This window comes from Oncorhynchus masou, chromosome 7, assembly GCF_036934945.1.
Source record: "Oncorhynchus masou masou isolate Uvic2021 chromosome 7, UVic_Omas_1.1, whole genome shotgun sequence".
NCBI classification, from domain to species: domain Eukaryota; kingdom Metazoa; phylum Chordata; class Actinopteri; order Salmoniformes; family Salmonidae; genus Oncorhynchus; species Oncorhynchus masou.
This window is the reverse complement of record NC_088218.1, coordinates 8,274,055-8,291,134: the sequence shown is the minus strand read 5'-3', so window position 1 is coordinate 8,291,134 and position 17,080 is coordinate 8,274,055. Positions and strand designations below refer to the sequence as shown.

The window sequence follows — 17,080 nt, the reverse complement described above, 5'->3', positions numbered from 1 at the left end:
AGACAGAGAGATAAAACAGTGAGTGGGTAGTGCTGGTCATATACAGACCTGGGTTCAAATACTATTCGAAATCATTTCAAATATTTTATCTGGGGACAGAGGAAGATGAGTTTGCCTGGTGCCATGGAACCAATAGAAAAGTTGCAAAGCTGCAAACCACGCCCATCTGGCACTCCAGGCAGGCTAAAGCAAGCGCTCAAACTAACGCTTAAACATGTTTCAAAGAATTTCAAAAAGTGTTTGAACCCAGATCTGGTATGGTACCCATGATGGTAGCCTGCCAGCCCCCGCGCTCCAGCGCCCGCCGGTCGTCGCCAGAGAAGCTGGCGAAGGAGAAGGTGGATCGGGTGGGGGACACATCCAGGTGGTCCTCGTGGAGCAGGAAGGGCACACCCATGCGGCGCTGGCGCTTCTTGCCCGTGTGGTGGAACGGGATGGAGCCCTTACGCTCACGGTCCTCCCGCCGGTTCTTGAACTGTACCACGGTCGGTAGGAGGACACACAAGACAAACACATTCATTCTAAATGTTCTAACTACAGCAGGGTTTTTTGTTTCCACATATTAAAAGGTCAAATGAATAGCAAGAGTCAGCAAGACAGAGAAAGAGAGAGAAAAAGAGAGAGAGAGAGAGAGAGAGAGAGAGAGAGAAACAGAGAGGCCAATAGAAAGATAATATAATAAAGGCAGATTTTAGAACTTGTACGTCTCCATGCATCTCACCTTTTTAAAGAGGTTCATCCCCAGGTCAGAGGAAAGGTCGGGTACAGCCTGTCTGCGCAGGTTGGTCAGGGACACCTTAGAGAAGGTCTCTGAGCTGAGGGACTTATCCTCCTCATTGCATTTCAGACTCATGTCCTTATATGGGTAGAGAGCACAGGGGTCAAGATTGAATGACAGGTGTCAATCAGAGATATAGAGTAGCAATAGGACGTTTTACTGCACAGAGACAGTCAACTTTGTTCATATTCAGTATTTAAGATGGCATAACTATGGGAAAACCTGAACCACTTGATAATACTGCAATAAGAGCTACAATATAAGGCATTATACTATATAGGGATTATAAACTGGGTGGTTCAAGTCCTGAATGCTGATTGGCTGAAAGCTGTGGTATATCAGACCGTATACCAGGGATATGACTAAACATTTGTTTTTACTGGTCTAATTACGTTGGTAATTAGTTTAGAAAAGCAGTAAGGCACCTCGGGGGTTTGTGGTATATGGCCAGTATACCACGGCGAAGGTCTGTATCCAGGCACTCCACATTGAGTCATGCATAAGAACAGCCCGTAGCCGTGGTATATTGGCCATATACCACACCCCCGCGGGCCATATTACTTAATTATACTATACTATATAGGGCATACTATATAGGGCATTTAACTGTTGCATTACTACAAATACTACTACTTATACTAGTACTAGTATTACCTGTGTCTTATGGCTTTACAGTACTGGAGTTATAACACCATATAATACTGTAGTATTAACTAATGATTGACATCAACACAATGGTTATAACCCACCTGAGTCTTGTGGGTGTTGACGAGAGAGGGGGCGGTGGCCACCATGGAGCTGCTGCGAGGGCGGGGCAGGGGCGGGACCAGTGGCTCCGGCGGGCGTTCCGGGCGCTCCTCCAGGATCTGACGCAGGCGCTGCAGGTAGAACATGAGGGCCCAGTGCACCCCTTCCTCCGTCCAGTGGGGCTGCAGCAGGCAGCGCAGGACTGCCACGTCAAAGTAGGTGGCGTAGCGGGCACGCTGGGCCAGGGAGACGGAGATGCCCGCTGGGGCAGAGGTCCTGGGGGAGACAAGTACAGGGAGAGAGGGAGGGGGAGACAAGGTACAGGGAGAGAGGGAGGGGAGAGAGAGAGGGTGGGAGATGTTTTTGCTCTGACATGTACTGTCGACTGTGGGACCTTATATAGACAGGTGTCTGCCTTTCCAAATCATGTCCAAACAATTGAATTTACCACTGAGGGACTCCAATCAAGTTGTAGAAACATCTCAAGGATGATCAATGGAAACAGGATGCATGTGGCATGTGTTAAACCACAAGGCCCTGTAGCATGTGTTAAACAACAAGGCCATGTAGCATGTGTTAAACAACAAGGCCCTGTAGCATGTGTTAAACAACAAGGCCCTGTAGCATGTGTAAACAACAAGGCCCTGTAGCATGTGTTAAACAACAAGGCCCTGTAGCATGTGTTAAACAACATGTGTTAAACAACAAGGCCCTGTAGCATGTGTTAAACAACAAGGCCATGTAGCATGTGTTAAACAACAAGGCCCTGTAGCATGTGTTAAACAACAAGGCCCTGTAGCATGTGTTAAACCACAAGGCCCTGTAGCATGTGTTAAACCACAAGGCCCTGTAGCATGTGTTAAACAACAAGGCTCTGTAGCGTGTGTTAAACAACAAGGCCCTGTATTATGTGTTAAACAACAAGGCCCTGTAGCATGTGTTAAACAACAAGGCCCTGTAGCATGTGTTAAACAACAAGGCCCTGTAGCATGTGTTAAACAACAAGGCCCTGTAGCATGTGTTAAACAACAAGGCCCTGTATTATGTGTTAAACAACAAGGCCCTGTATTATGTGTTAAACAACAAGGCCCATGTGTTATTATGTGTTAAACAACAAGGCCCTGTATTATGTGTTAAACACCAAGGCCCTGTATTATGTGTTAAACAACAAGGCCCTGTAGCGTGTGTTAAACAACAAGGCCCTGTATTATGTATTAAACAACAAGGCCCTGTAGCATGTGTTAAACAACAAGGCCATGTAGCATGTGTTAAACAACAAGGCCCTGTAGCATGTGTTAAACAACAAGGCCCTTAGCATGTGTTAAACAACAAGGCCCTGTAGCATGTGTTAAACAACAAGGCCCTGTAGCATGTGTTAAACAACAAGGCCCTGTAGCATGTGTTAAACAACAAGGCCCTGTAGCATGTGTTAAACAACAAAGCATGCCCTGTAGCATGTGTTAAACAACAAGGCCCTGTAATGTGTTAAACAACAAGGCCCTGTAGCATGTGTTAAACAACAAGGCCCTGTAGCATGTGTTAAACAACAAGGCCCTGTAGCATGTGTTAAACAACAAGGCCCTGTAGCATGTGTTAAACAACAAGGCCCTGTAGCATGTGTTAAACAACTAGGCCCTGTAGCATGTGTTAAACAACAAGGCCCTGTAGCGTGTGTTAAACAACAAGTCCATGTAGCATGTGTTAAACACCAAGGCCCTGTAGCGTGTGTTAAACACCAAGGCCCTGTAGCGTGTGTTAAACAACAAGGCCCTGTAGCATGTGTTTCTGTGGAGATTTAGAGAATGGATTTTCAGCCTACGTGAGCCCACTATCAATAAGACTTTAGCTCAGCAGCCGAGATGAAGGTCACTGGCTGGTGGCTCATATTTATTAAGTCACACTGTAGAAAAACAGTTTACAATGAGACACGAAACTAGCTTTTCTTATTGGACATGCTCAGGGAGCCCCTCCTTGTTTCAATCTATCTTGGTTACGTTTGATGCCTTATGAATACAGCCCTGGTGCATGGCAAAGGAGCCGATATACAGGGCTACACCGCACCACAACAATAGAATGAGATTTATACTGTAGTGAAAGCAGAGAGATGGAGGAGGGAGGGAGGGGGAAGCATTTCATCTTAGCTGTACTATTAAACTGAGTCGGGTTGAGACGGTCAATACTAGAAGAATCAATGTCAGAGTACAGGATGTGGGAGCAGTATCGTGTTACACTGTCTAAACGACACACGCACACTCAAAGCTTTCGGTTGGTGTTGTGGAGAGGTTGCTGTGGCGACTGAGTGACGTACATACACCCACCCCCAGGAGAGACACTGCTCAACCTGGACTCCCTCCATTGCAGCAGGGGTTGCCATGGAAACTGCATCAGCATCGCATCACAGTGGAAAGGAGTGATTGGAGTGCATGGCAACACCGGAGCTGTACGTCAGCGGTATTAATCAGGGGAGAGAGCTTATTTAGATTCACAGCTGGAAGTCCTATAAATGTGAATCTCATGAAGAGAGATGGATCGTTTCACTCTGCTGTCACACTGCATTAAGGTGAGGATGGCTGGGAGACATCTCTCTCATTCTCCATACCCAATATCCACATTAAATCAACCAGAGATCCTATTAAATTACTAGAGGAGGGATGTCATAAACCCTCAAAGTTTCAGAATGGGGTGAAAAGGGCAGCCATATTGGACAGGGAGAAATCCCACGCAGCCATATTGGACAAGGAGAAATCCAACCCAGTCTAATGTGAATGAATTTGCAGCCATATTGGACAAGGAGAAATCCAACCCAGTCTAATGTGATTGAATGGCAGCCATATTGGTCAGGGAGAAATCCAACCCAGTCTAATGTGAATGAATGGCAGCCGTATTGGTCAGGGAGAAATCCACCCAGTCTAATGAATGAATTAATGGTAATAGCCATGAATGAATGGTCATATTGGACAGGGAGAAATCCACCCAGTCTAATGTGAATGAATGGCAGCCATATTGGACAGGGAGAAATCCAACCCAGTCTAATGTGAATGAATGGACAGCCAGTCTAATTGGTCAGCCATATTGGAGAAATCCAACCCAGTCTAATGTGAATGAATGGCAGCCATATTGGACAGGGAGAAATCCAACCCAGTCTAATGTGAATGAATGGCAGTAGAGACATAATCCTGATTTTACTGATGGAGGAGAAAAGTGAAATAGGCATGTGATATACACTGGGGCAAAAAAGTATTCAGTCAGCCACCAATTGTGCAAGTTCTCCCACTTAAAAAGATGAGAGAGGCCTGTAATTTTCATCATAGGTACACTTCAACTATGACAGACAAAATGAGGAAAAAAATCCAGAAAATCACATTGTAGGATTTTTAATGAATTTATTTGCAAATTATGATGTAAAACAAGTATTTGGTCACCTACAAACAAGCAAGATTTCTGGCTCTCACAGACCTGTAACTTCTTCTTTAAGAGGCTCCTCTGTCCTCCACTCGTTACCTGTATTAATGGCACCTGTTTGAACTTGTTATCAGTATAAAAGACACCTATCCACAACCTCAAACAGTCACACTCCAAACTCCACTATGGCCAAGACCAAAGAGCTGTCAAAGGACAGGAAAATTGTAGACCTGCACCAGGCTGGGAAGACTGAATCTGCAATAGGTAAGCAGCTTGGTTTGAAGAAATCAACTGTGGGAGCAATTATTAGGAAATGGAAGACATACAAGTCCACTGATAATCTCCCTCGATCTGGGCCTCCAAGCAAGATCTCACCCAGTGGGGTCAAAATGATCACAAGAACGGTGAGCAAAAATCCCAGAACCACACGGGGGGACAGGGTGAATGACCTGCAGAGAGCTGGGACCAAAGTAACGAAGCCTACCATCAGTAACACACTACGACCGCCAGGGACTCAAATCCTGCAGTGCCAGACGTGTACCCCTGCTTAAGCCAGTACATGTCCAGGCCCGTCTGAAGTTTGCTAGAGAGCATTTGGATGATCCAGAAGAAGATTGAGAGAATGTCATATGGTCAGATGAAACCAAAATATAACTTTTTGGTAAAAACTCAACTCGTCGTTTTTGGAGGACAAAGACTGCTGAGTTGCATCCAAAAAACACCATACCTACTGTGAAGCATGGAGGTGGAAACATCATGCTTTGGGGCTGTTTTTCTGCAAAGGGACCAGGACGACTGATCCGTGTACAGGAAAGAATGAATGGGGCCATGTATTGTGAGATGTTGAGTGAAAACCTCCTTCCATCAGCAAGGGCATTGAAGATGAAACGTGGCTGGGTCTTCAGCATGACAATGATCCCAAACACACCGCCCGGGCAAAGAAGGATTGGCTTTGTAAGAAGCATTTCAAGGTCCTGGAGTGGCCTAGCCAGTCTCCAGATCTCAACCCCATAGAAAATCTTTGGAGGGAGTTGAAAGTCCGTGTTGCCCAGCAACAGCCCCAAAACATCACTGCTCTAGAGGAGATCTGCATGGAGGAATGGGCCAAAATACCAGCAACAGTGTGTGAAAACCTTGTGAAGACTTACAGAAAACGTTTTAGATAAACTTTTGTTATTGACCAAATACTTATTTTCCACCATAATTTGCAAATAAATTCATTAAAAATACTACAATGTGATTTTCTGGATTTTATTTTCTCATTTTGTCTGTCATAGTTGAAGTGTACCTATGATGAAAATTACAGGCCTCTCTCATCTTTTTAAGTGGGAGAACTTGCACAATTGGTGGCTGACTAAATACTTTTTTGCCCCACTGTATCAGAAATTGTGTAACAGAATTATTGTCAACCTAAAATATTGTTATATAATTATAAATACAGTTTATACAGGTTTTATACAAAGTTTATGTACAGTATATATATATAGCCTCTAAAATATATGTAAACAGACCATAAATGTCTAAATGTTTCCTTTCCTGGAAAGCTGAGAATGCTATTATATGATACAATATCAGAATGTGTTGTAGTTACAACTTGTCTGAGTCCTATCATCAACTGATTTCAGACAGTGTATGGCTGTGACTGCATTGTTTGAATGGAATGTTGGCATATTGGCATTTAATTTGAAACATTAATGGAATCATTCCTCTAAAACTGTCTGGCTATCTAGCTAACAAACAAACAGTGCAGATAAATTATTCAAACTCATTATCTTACACAAACACAATATCTTATCACATCACTAGCAAACCATGGTTGAACAACTCCCTGACCAAAATGGCTGACCTTAATCCCATCATAAGAAGGTTCATGACAATTCTAGTATTATAATTTCTAATTCTAAGGCATACTTCAGGGATAATGTCAGAGAAGCCGATGTTTGGAGGATATATTGGCATGGGTGTTATTAGGCCCGAGACGTGACCCAGTTGTTAAGTATTTTTGTTTTGTATCTATGCTCATTCAATCTCAATGTTCTATTGCCATACTGGCTGGCAACGTTCTTATCCCTTGCTTGCTAGCTAAACAACTATGGCTAACTTACAGTCAGGTCAAACATTGCAGTCAGAATAACAGAAAAGTAGCTGCATTTGCATTTGTTTAAGCTGTTTCCTAATTAAATGTATTTAGATGCCTTCATAAGAATGAGCTAATGATGCGGGACTTCTTCCGGCATAGAACACATGCTCTCTTGTCAGGACACTGTTGTTCAGGGAAGCCAACAACACAGCTTACACAGTGGGGCTTGGGCAGTGGGTCTGAGGGTCAGCATGGGCAGTGGGTCTGAGGGTCAGCATGGGCAGTGGGTCTGAGGGTCAGCATGGGCAGTGGGTCTGAGGGTCAGCATGGGCAGTGGGTCTGAGGGTCTGCATGGGCAGTGGGTCTGAGGGTCAGCATGGGCAGTGGGTCTGAGGGTCAGCATGGGCAGTGGGTCTGAGGGTCAGCATGGGCAGTGGGTCTGAGGGTCAGCATGGGCAGTGGGTCTGAGGGTCAGCATGGGCAGTGGGTCTGAGGGTCAGCATGGGCAGTGGGTCTGAGGGTCAGCATGGGCAGTGGGTCTGAGGGTCAGCATGGGCAGTGGGTCTGAGGGTCAGCATGGGCAGTGGGTCTGAGGGTCAGCATGGGCAGTGGGTCTGAGGGTCAGCATGGGCAGTGGGTCTGAGGGTCAGCATGGGCAGTGGGTCTGAGGGTCAGCATGGGCAGTGGGTCTGAGGGTCAGCATGGGCAGTGGGTCTGAGGGTCAGCATGGGCAGTGGGTCTGAGGGTCAAATTGGGCAGTGGGTCTGAGGGTCAGGTTGGGCAGTGGGTCTGAGGGTCAGGTTGGACACTGGGTCTGAGGGTCAGGTTGGGCAGTGGGTCTGAGGGTCAAATTGGGCAGTGGGTCTGAGGGTCAGGTTGGACACTGGGTCTGAGGGTCAGGTTGGACACTGGGTCTGAGGGTCAGGTTGGGCAGTGGGCAGATCGATGTCTATCCATTATGTGCCTGCCTGATGCTCTGGGCCAAGGTACAGAGTTGGAGACTGGAAGTGCCAGCATTAGACATACACACACACACACACTCGCAGTGCCAGCATCAGACATGCACACACACACACACACACACTGGCAGTGCCAGCATCAGACATGCACATACACACACACACACTGCCAGCATCAGACATGCACACACACACACTGGCAGTGCCAGCATTAGAAATGCACCATGTTAGTTTAGCATCATTACCCTGGGTAAAGTGTCTCATTGTTAAGAGCAGGCAGACAGGGAGAGACAGATCTGTTTCAGTCTCTGTCTATATCTGGTGTCTGCCTGGGAGGCTGAGAGGAACAAGTTGTAACTCATTATACTGATCATAATACACAAGGGATGGAGTGGAACCTCTGAATGAGCGCTCGGGTGTGTGTGTGTGTGTGTGTGTGTGTGTGTGTGTGTGTGTGTGTGTGTGTGTGTGTGTGTGTGTGTGTGTGTGTGTGTGTGTGTGTGTGTGTGTGTGTGTGTGTGTGTGTGTGTGTGTGTGTGTGTGCTGTGCGCTACTGAGCCATACTAAGCTATGATAAACAGGTGATGCTGCAGGCTACATTATATAACATTAAACTAGATGAATGCAGCCAGTTTGTTTTTTCTAGACTGCTATAAGGTCAACATGTACTAGTCCTGTATAATAGTAACGTTACAGTCAGTCAGGCTACTATACTGGACAGCAATGCCTTCACCTTCATACAACATCATATGCATGCGATATGACAGTTCTATTAAAGGGGCAATCTGGGATTCATTCAACATCATATGCATGCAATATGATAGTTCCATTAAAGGGGCAATCTGGGATTCATTCAACATCATATGCATGCGATATGATAGTTCCATTAAAGGGGCAATCTGGGATTCATACAACATCATATGCATGCAATATGACAGTTCCATTAAAGGGGCAATCTGGGATTCATACAACATCATATGCATGCGATATGACAGTTCCATTAAAGGGGCAATCTGGGATTCATACAACATCATATGCATGCGATATGACAGTTCCATTAAAGGGGCAATCTGGGATTCATTCAACATCATATGCATGCGATATGACAGTTCCATTAAAGGGGCAATCTGGGATTCATACAACATCATATGCATGCGATATGACAGTTCCATTAAAGGGGCAATCTGGGATTCATACAACATCAACATCAGTTCCATTAAAGGGGCAATCTGGGATTCATTCAACATCATATGATATGACAGTTCCATTAAAGGGGCAATCTGGGATTCATACAACATCATATGCATGCGATATGACAGTTCATTAAAGGGGCAACTGGGATTCAACAACATCATATGCATGCGATATGACAGTTCTGGGATTCATACAACATCATATGCATGCGATATGACAGTTCCATTAAAGGGGCAATCTGGGATTCATACAACATCATATGCATGCGATATGACAGTTCCATTAAAGGGGCAATCTGGGATTCATACAACATCATATGCATGCGATATGACAGTTCCATAAAAGGGGCAATCTGGGATTCAAACAACACTTTATTTGTGAACCCTTCGGAATTATTTTCTGCAGAAATTGTTCATAAATTCAGATCTGATCTTCATCTAAATCACAACAACAGACAAACGCAGTCTGCTTAAACTAATAACATGCAACTTATTGTATTTTTCTTGTCTATATTGAATACATAATTTAAACATTCACAGTGTAGGTTGGAAAAAGTATGTGAACCCCTAGGAGTAATGACTTTTCCAAAAGCTAATTGGAGTCAGGAGTTAACTAACCTGAGTCTAATCAATGAGACTAAATTGAAGATGTTGGTTAGAGCTGTCCTGCCCTATAAAAACACTCACAAAATTTGAGTTTGCAATTCACAAGAAGCATAGCCTGATGTGAACCATGCCTTGAACAGAATAGATCTCAGAAGACCCAGGATTAAGACTTGTTGACTTGCATAAAGCTGGAAAGGGTTACAAAGGTATCTCTAAAAGCCTTGATGTGCATCAGTCCACAGTATGACAGATTGTCTATAAATGGAGAAAGTTCATCACTGTTGCTACTCTCCCTAGGAGTGGCCGTCCTGCAAAGATGACTGCAAGAGTACAGAGCAGAATGCCTCATGAGGTTAAGAAGAATCCTAGAGTGTCAGCTAAAGACAAAGAAATCTCTGGAACATGCTAACATCTCTGTTGACGAGTCTACTAAACATAAAACACTAAACAAGAATGATATTCATGGGAGGACGGATGAAGACACTGCTGTTCAAAAAAAACATTGCTGCACGTCTGAAGTTTGCAAAATAGCATCTGGATGTTCCACAGTGTTACTGGCAAAATATTCTCTGACAGATGAAACTGAAGTTAAGTTGTTTGGAAGGAACACAACACTATGTGTGGAGAACAAAAGGCACAGCACACCAACATCAAAACCTCATCCCAACTGTAAAGTATGGTGGAGGGAGCATCATGGTTTGGGGCTGCTTTGCTGCCTCAGGGCCTGGACAGCTTGCTATCATCAAGTTTATCAAGACATTTTGCAGGAGAATGTAAGGCTGTCTGTCTGTCATTTGAAGCTCAACAGAAGTTGGGTGACGCAACAGGACAACGACCCAAAACAGAGAAGTAAATCAACAACAGAATGGCTTCAACAGAAGAAAATACGCCTTCTGGAGTGGCCCAGTCAGAGTCCTGACCTCAACCCGAATGAGATGCTGTGGCATGACCTCAAGAGAGCGCTTCACACAAGTCTATATACGATGTGAGCAAATGAGGTGAGATAAGGGAGGTAAAGGCAAAAAAAAGAGTGTATATAAAGAGGATTGGACCAAACTTCCTCCTGACCGTTGTGCAGGTCTGATCTGCAACTACAGAAAATGTTTGGTTGAGGTTATTGCTGCCAAAGTAGGGTCAAGCAGTTTTTAAAACCAAGGGTTCACATACTTTTTCCACCCTGTACTGTGAATGTTTACACGGTGTGTTCCATAACACATGAAAACGTATATTTGTTTGTGTGTTATTAGCTTAAGCAGACTGTATTTGTCTATTGTTGTGACTTAGATGAAGATCAGATCAAATTTTATGACCAATTTATGTAGAAGTCCAGGTAATTCCAAAGGTTCACATTCATTTCTTGCCACTGTATCTGTACCAATCCCTTTAATGTGTCCTTACTGTTCACATTTTCCATGTATCATATGTTGTGTGTGTGTGTTTTGTATGAACTGCACAGTTCATAACGGCTTACTTCTTCTTGGCGATCCCTTTGTCGAGTGGAGCCTGTCGCGTTGACGGCCCACCTCTTTCCACTGAGTTGCCGCGGCGACAGCTCTGCTCTCCAGCCCCGGGGGAGGATGAATCTGATTGGGCCGTTTCACAGACCACCTGGAAGCCCTGCAGACAGAGCAAATAAGAGTCTGTCAGTCAAGAGGCTTCTAGTCTCTTCTAATAAGATGCTACGCACACGCGCACACACACACACACACAGATCATACCAGCAAGGGGAATTTTTTTAAACCTTTATTTAACTAGGCAAGTCAGTTAAGAATAAATGATTATTTACAATGACGGCCTACCCCGGCCAAACCCGGACAACGCTGAGCCAATTGTGCGCCGTCCTATGGGACTCCCAATCATGGCTGGATGTGATACAGCCTGTATTCGAACCAGAGACTGTAGTGACACACTGAGATGCAGTGCCTTAGACCTCTGCGCCACTCGGAAGTGATAACAATATTAGCAGAGGCCCTGGGGGGGGGGCTGGAGGAGGGGTACAGCTGTCACACTGCTGCCTGAGACGAACACTCACCATGGGGCCTTGGTTTCTGGACCCACAGGGGCTACACTGGTTGTTCACCGGGGAGTTCCTCTTGGCTGTTGACAAAACAGGTGGTAGCTTACAGAATAGAATCTAACAGAATAGAATCTAATAGAATAGAATCTAACAGAATAATCTAATAGAATAGAATCTAACAGAATAGAATCTAATAGAATAGAATCTAACAGAAAAGAATCTAACAGAATAGAATCTAACAGAATAGAATCTAATCTAACAGAATAGAATCTAACAGAATATAATCTAATAGAATAGAATCTAATAGAATAGAATAGAATGCACTCTTAGTAAAAAGGATTTCAAAAGGGTTCTTTGGCTGTCCCCATAAGAGGTCCCTTTGAAGAACCCTTTTCGGTTCCAGGAACCCTCTATGGAAAGGGCAGAAGATCCCTTTTAGGGTCTAGACTCTATGTAGAATAGACTAAAATATCACTTTTGTTACTATGGTATTTGGTTTGGATATTACTAATGTCTCATGTAAAACAGCAGAGTAGAACTCATATGATTCCATAGAGTCAGTACTACATGCTTTCTTTGGTCTCCTCTGGGTGTCTCACCTGTCACAATGTTCCTCACAGGCTTGATGAGGGCAGAGAAGGCGGGGACGTCAGGTTGCCGGTGCTCCCACATTGGCTGCCATATGATGAGACCACTGGCCAATCGGAAAGTCAGATCAGACTCCTAGACAACACAGCGAAAAAGTTTACATACACACACACAGACACACACAGACACACAAACACACACAGTAGGGAACCAAAGCATTCCCAGAGCCATGAAACACAACCGCAGCATCTATCCACACAGATCAATAGGCGGTAGTCCAGCAGGAAGGATGAATCAGAGGTACCTTGATGCGGTGAATGAGGGGAGCAAAGAGGAAGACAAACAGCTCCACAGTGGCCATGCTCTTGTGGAAGAGCTTGGTGCGGGCGTGCTCATCCTCCTCCAGGGACCCGCTAAGGCGTGGCGCTCCTGACCCAGAACCGGTGCCTGATCCTGGGCCACCTTGGCCACCTCTGGCTGGCGGGGAACCCTGGTTCCCAATCCCCATTGGCTGGAGGAAGGCTGAGCTGCTGCTGCCCCCCGACCATCCATGGCCCAGGCTGGGCTCCTGGTTGCACTCCTGGGCCGCCTCCAGTAGCATCCAGTGGAGGGTATGGAGCAGCTTGGTCTCCGCCACGCCCAGCTTGTCCTGGTGACCTGGGGTTAGAGGGGGGTTAGGGGTCAGAGCAGGGGTGACAAACATATGGCCTGTTCAATGCGGCCCACTGGTGGTTTGATCCCAGAGGCCCTAAACCCAGAGGCCCTAAACCTAGAGGCCCTAAACCCAGAGGCCCTAAACCCAGAGGCCCTAAACCCAGAGGCCCAACATTGCAACACTTCCGGGAACGCTTTGTGGAGCACAGAATCCGCTTAATGACTTCATAAAACCAAATCAAAACTGTGTAGAAATTATAATGGTCCGACATTTACAGTCTCTTCACTCTGTCCAGCTTGATAACAGTCATTTATAGTCTCTTCACTCTGTCCAGCTTGATAACAGTCATTTATAGTCTCTTCACTCTGTCCAGCTTGATAACAGTCATTTATAGTCTCTTCACTCTGTCCAGCTTGATAACAGTCATTTACAGTCTCTTCACTCTGTCCAGCTTGATAACAGTCATTTATAGTCTCTTCACTCTGTCCAGCTTGATAACAGTCATTTATAGTCTCTTCACTCTGTCCAGCTTGATAACAGTCATTTATAGTCTCTTCACTCTGTCCAGCTTGATAACAGTCATTTATAGTCTCTTCACTCTGTCCAGCTTGATAACAGTCATTTATAGTCTCTTCACTCTGTCCAGCTTGATAACAGTCATTTATAGTCTCTTCACTCTGTCCAGCTTGATAACAGTCATTTACAGTCTCTTCACTCTGTCCAGCTTGATAACAGTCATTTATAGTCTCTTCACTCTGTCCAGCTTGATAACAGTCATCGTCCAGCTTGATACAGTCTCTTCACATCTGTCCAGCTTGATAAAAGTAATGGATAGAGGACAAATTTTGGGGGGCAAAATAAGTTTGACACCCCTGGGTCAGAGATTAGTTTTTGATTGGTGTGATGGGATGCATGGGTGTGTGTGGTGGGAGGGGTGGTGTATTACTGTATTCATGTCTGTGTGTGTATGTCTGAGTGTGTGTGAATTACTGTATTCATGTCTGTATTACTGTATGCGTGTCTGTGTGTGAATTACTGTATGCATGTCTGTGTGTGTGTGAATTACTGTATTTGTGTCTGTGTATGTATGTCTGTGTGTGTGTGAATTACTGTATTTGTGTCTGTATTACTGTATTCCTGTCTGTATTACTGTATGCGTGTCTGTATTACTGTATTCCTGTATGTGTGTCTGTATTACTGTATGCGTGTCTGTATTACTGTATTCCTGTCTGTATTACTGCATGTGTGTCTGTATTACTGTATGTGTGTCTGTATTACTGTATGTGTGTCTGTATTACTGTATGCGTGTCTGTATTACTGTGCATGTGTGTCTGTATTACTGTATGCGTGTCTGTATTACTGTATGCGTGTCTGTATTACTGTATGCGTGTCTGTATTACTGTATTCCTGTCTGTATTCCTGTATGTGTGTCTGTATTACTGTATGCGTGTCTGTATTACTGTATTCCTGTCTGTATTACTGCATGTGTGTCTGTATTACTGTATTCCTGTCTGTATTACTGTATTCCTGTCTGTATTACTGCATGTGTGTCTGTATTACTGTATTCCTGTCTGTATTACTGTATTACTGCATGTGTGTCTGTATTACTGTATTCCTGTCTGTATTACTGTATTCCTGTCTGTATTACTGTATTCCTGTCTGTATTACTGCATGTGTGTCTGTATTACTGTATTGTGTCTGTATTACTGTATGCATTACTGTATTACGTGTATGTATTCTGTATTACTGTATGTGTGTCTGTATTACTGTATGTATTACTGTGTCTGTATTACTGTATGCGTGTCTGTATTACTGTATGTGTGTCTGTATTACTGTATGCGTGTCTGTATTACTGTATGTGTGTCTGTATTACTGTATGTGTGTCTGTATTACTGTATGCGTGTCTGTATTACTGTATGCGTGTCTGTATTACTGTATGCGTGTCTGTATTACTGTATGCGTGTCTGTATTACTGTATGCGTGTCTGTGTGCGTGTCTGTGTGCGTGCCTGTGCATGCATGTGTGTGTCTGCGTCCATGTGTGTTTACCCAGCTTGTTCCTGTTAGAAAGCAGGATGGCGGTGCAGTGGAGCACGTGGGGCAGGGCGGCCTGGACCAGCTCCCAGCGAGAGATGCTCTGGATGGCCTCCGACAGCACCGGGGAGAGACCGTGGAGCTTGTTTTCCACCAGCACCCGCTCAAAGGACTAGGAGAGAGACACAGTGGCCCGTATTCATTAAATGTCTCAGAGTAGGAGTGCTGATCTGGGATCAGGTCCCCCTGTCCATGTAATCCTATTTGTTATTATGTAAATGGTAAACCTGATCCTAGATCAGCACTCCTACTTGGAGATGCTTCATGAACATGGGCCAGTGACGTCTCTGAGCCAGAAACTGAAGGGCCATTGAGTGCCAGTGGATGTGGCCCATATGTGTCCTCAAGCAAAGTAATATGGCTTGGGGAAAGCAGCAAGCCTGAGTTATTGTCCAATTTACTATATGGTCATACACTCAAAGACGTGTTATTACAATGTATAGATTAATTATAAAGACGAGTTTGAACTAGCTACAATTCATAGTAATAACAGTTTAAACACACGGACAATGTACAGAATAGAACAGATCAAACTCCAATCCGCTAAATGCAACTGGAAAATGCTCCCCTAATTCACCGGTGCGGTGAGGCCGCGGGAAAGCAGAGCGATGATTCATTCTAATCATAACTATTCCATTAAGAAAATGGCTTACCACACAAGATGCCTCATATTGTTTCCCCAACTTCGGCCTCAGAAACGCGCTGCAATCATGAAAACATTGGAGCGTGTTTAATTTTCATTACATCATTGATTGAAAATAATATCATTAGCCACATAGGGTAAATTGAATAGGCTGTGACGCAAATGTTGGAGCTAGACCGCTAAAACGTCTTCGTGCAAGCGGCCAGTGGGATCATCCAGATGATAAAATATGATCGCTTATACCGCTCATAGCCTAGCCCTACCTCTAGAAATAACAGTGAACATACTGTATACATGTCAGATGGCTTCAGCCGTAGGTTACAGCGGATGCATGATAAGGCAATCACCTTCACCTTTTCCCAACCATGTCTACAGGTGTGACATCTGTGCCTGCCCCCCCCCCCCCCCCCCCCCCTCATCCTCTAGAACGAGAACTAGCTGTTTTTCTCTGGGTTTTTTCTTTTCATTTTGTTGTATGTATGGATGTATTGAATAGGCTACAATAGCCTAACCAAATGAACTGACGCATAGCCTGATATGACTACCCTGTCAACGGGTGTATAATAAGTAAAATGATTGACACTCACATAAAAACCTTCTATACAGATGTAACACATATTTTAATTTACAACCTAAGGGAGCGAGTTAGCTTGGTTGACATATAATCTCACCCCCGTATATTCTGAGCAGCGGCAAACACCTGTTATCAATGACTGTCACGACACTAACCTGGTCTGCCTCCACAAGAAGGTCTGGATCGGGAACGGTATACCCTTGCCGCACTCCGTGTCGGTCTCATCCAGGCTTTTCCGCTTCACCATCTTGTCGACTTGTCGCGGTCCAGACGTAGCTGGGTCCGGTCGTCCCAGGTGATGTGATGCCTCACGACATGATTCCGTTCGGCTTGTGTAAAATGGCTGCAAATGTCGGCGGTGGTAGAGGTAACAGAGCGAGATCTATAAGGTTTCAGCACCTCCTTCGGAGCAGCGGCAGTGGGGAACGGAGTGATCTATCACACAGCGGCGCGGGGAGGGGAGGGGGGCGGCTGTTAAAACGCAGTACGACTACGAGGAAGTAAGAACAGATGCCTTCCTTACCAACATAAGTAAGACCGGGTCGGCTACTGGGAATAGTAGGCTAAACGACGAGAAAAAACACCGATATAAAGGAGAATCGGTTTACACACAACATGCGGCACATTCAGGCTGGAGTATTTTTCCACACATATTTAATCTATCCCCATATTAATAACATATGAATAACAACAGGTTGTTTAATTACCTTGAAATAAAACCCCTGTCTTGATTACATTAACATTT

General features: G+C 44.7%; 1 protein-coding gene across 1 annotated transcript; it reads right to left on the bottom strand.

The window, feature by feature from the left end:
- Positions 1–229: 229 nt before the first annotated feature.
- LOC135542938 (protein unc-80 homolog) lies at positions 230–16,723 on the bottom strand. Its single transcript, XM_064970068.1, has 10 exons — positions 16,491–16,723; positions 15,772–15,820; positions 15,074–15,230; positions 12,675–13,027; positions 12,382–12,505; positions 11,798–11,862; positions 11,237–11,382; positions 1,528–1,801; positions 722–856; positions 230–475 (listed from the first exon to the last, which is right to left on the bottom strand). The coding sequence occupies exons 1-10, from the start codon at positions 16,580–16,582 to the stop codon at positions 230–232; spliced, it is 1,641 nt and encodes a 546-aa protein (XP_064826140.1). The 5' UTR covers positions 16,583–16,723.
- Positions 16,724–17,080: the final 357 nt, after the last annotated feature.

Bases quoted from the DNA above. Each gene is read 5' to 3' on its own strand.
- LOC135542938 (XM_064970068.1), bottom strand. From the start codon at position 16,582: ATGGTGAAGCGGAAAAGCCTGGATGAGACCGACACGGAGTGCGGCAAG. The intron at 15,231-15,771 runs GTAAGCCATTTT...TCTCTCTCCTAG, and splicing joins AATATGAGGCATCTTGTGTG to TCCTTTGAGCGGGTGCTGGT. The intron at 476-721 runs GTGAGATGCATG...ACCGTGGTACAG, and splicing joins GGATGAACCTCTTTAAAAAG to TTCAAGAACCGGCGGGAGGA.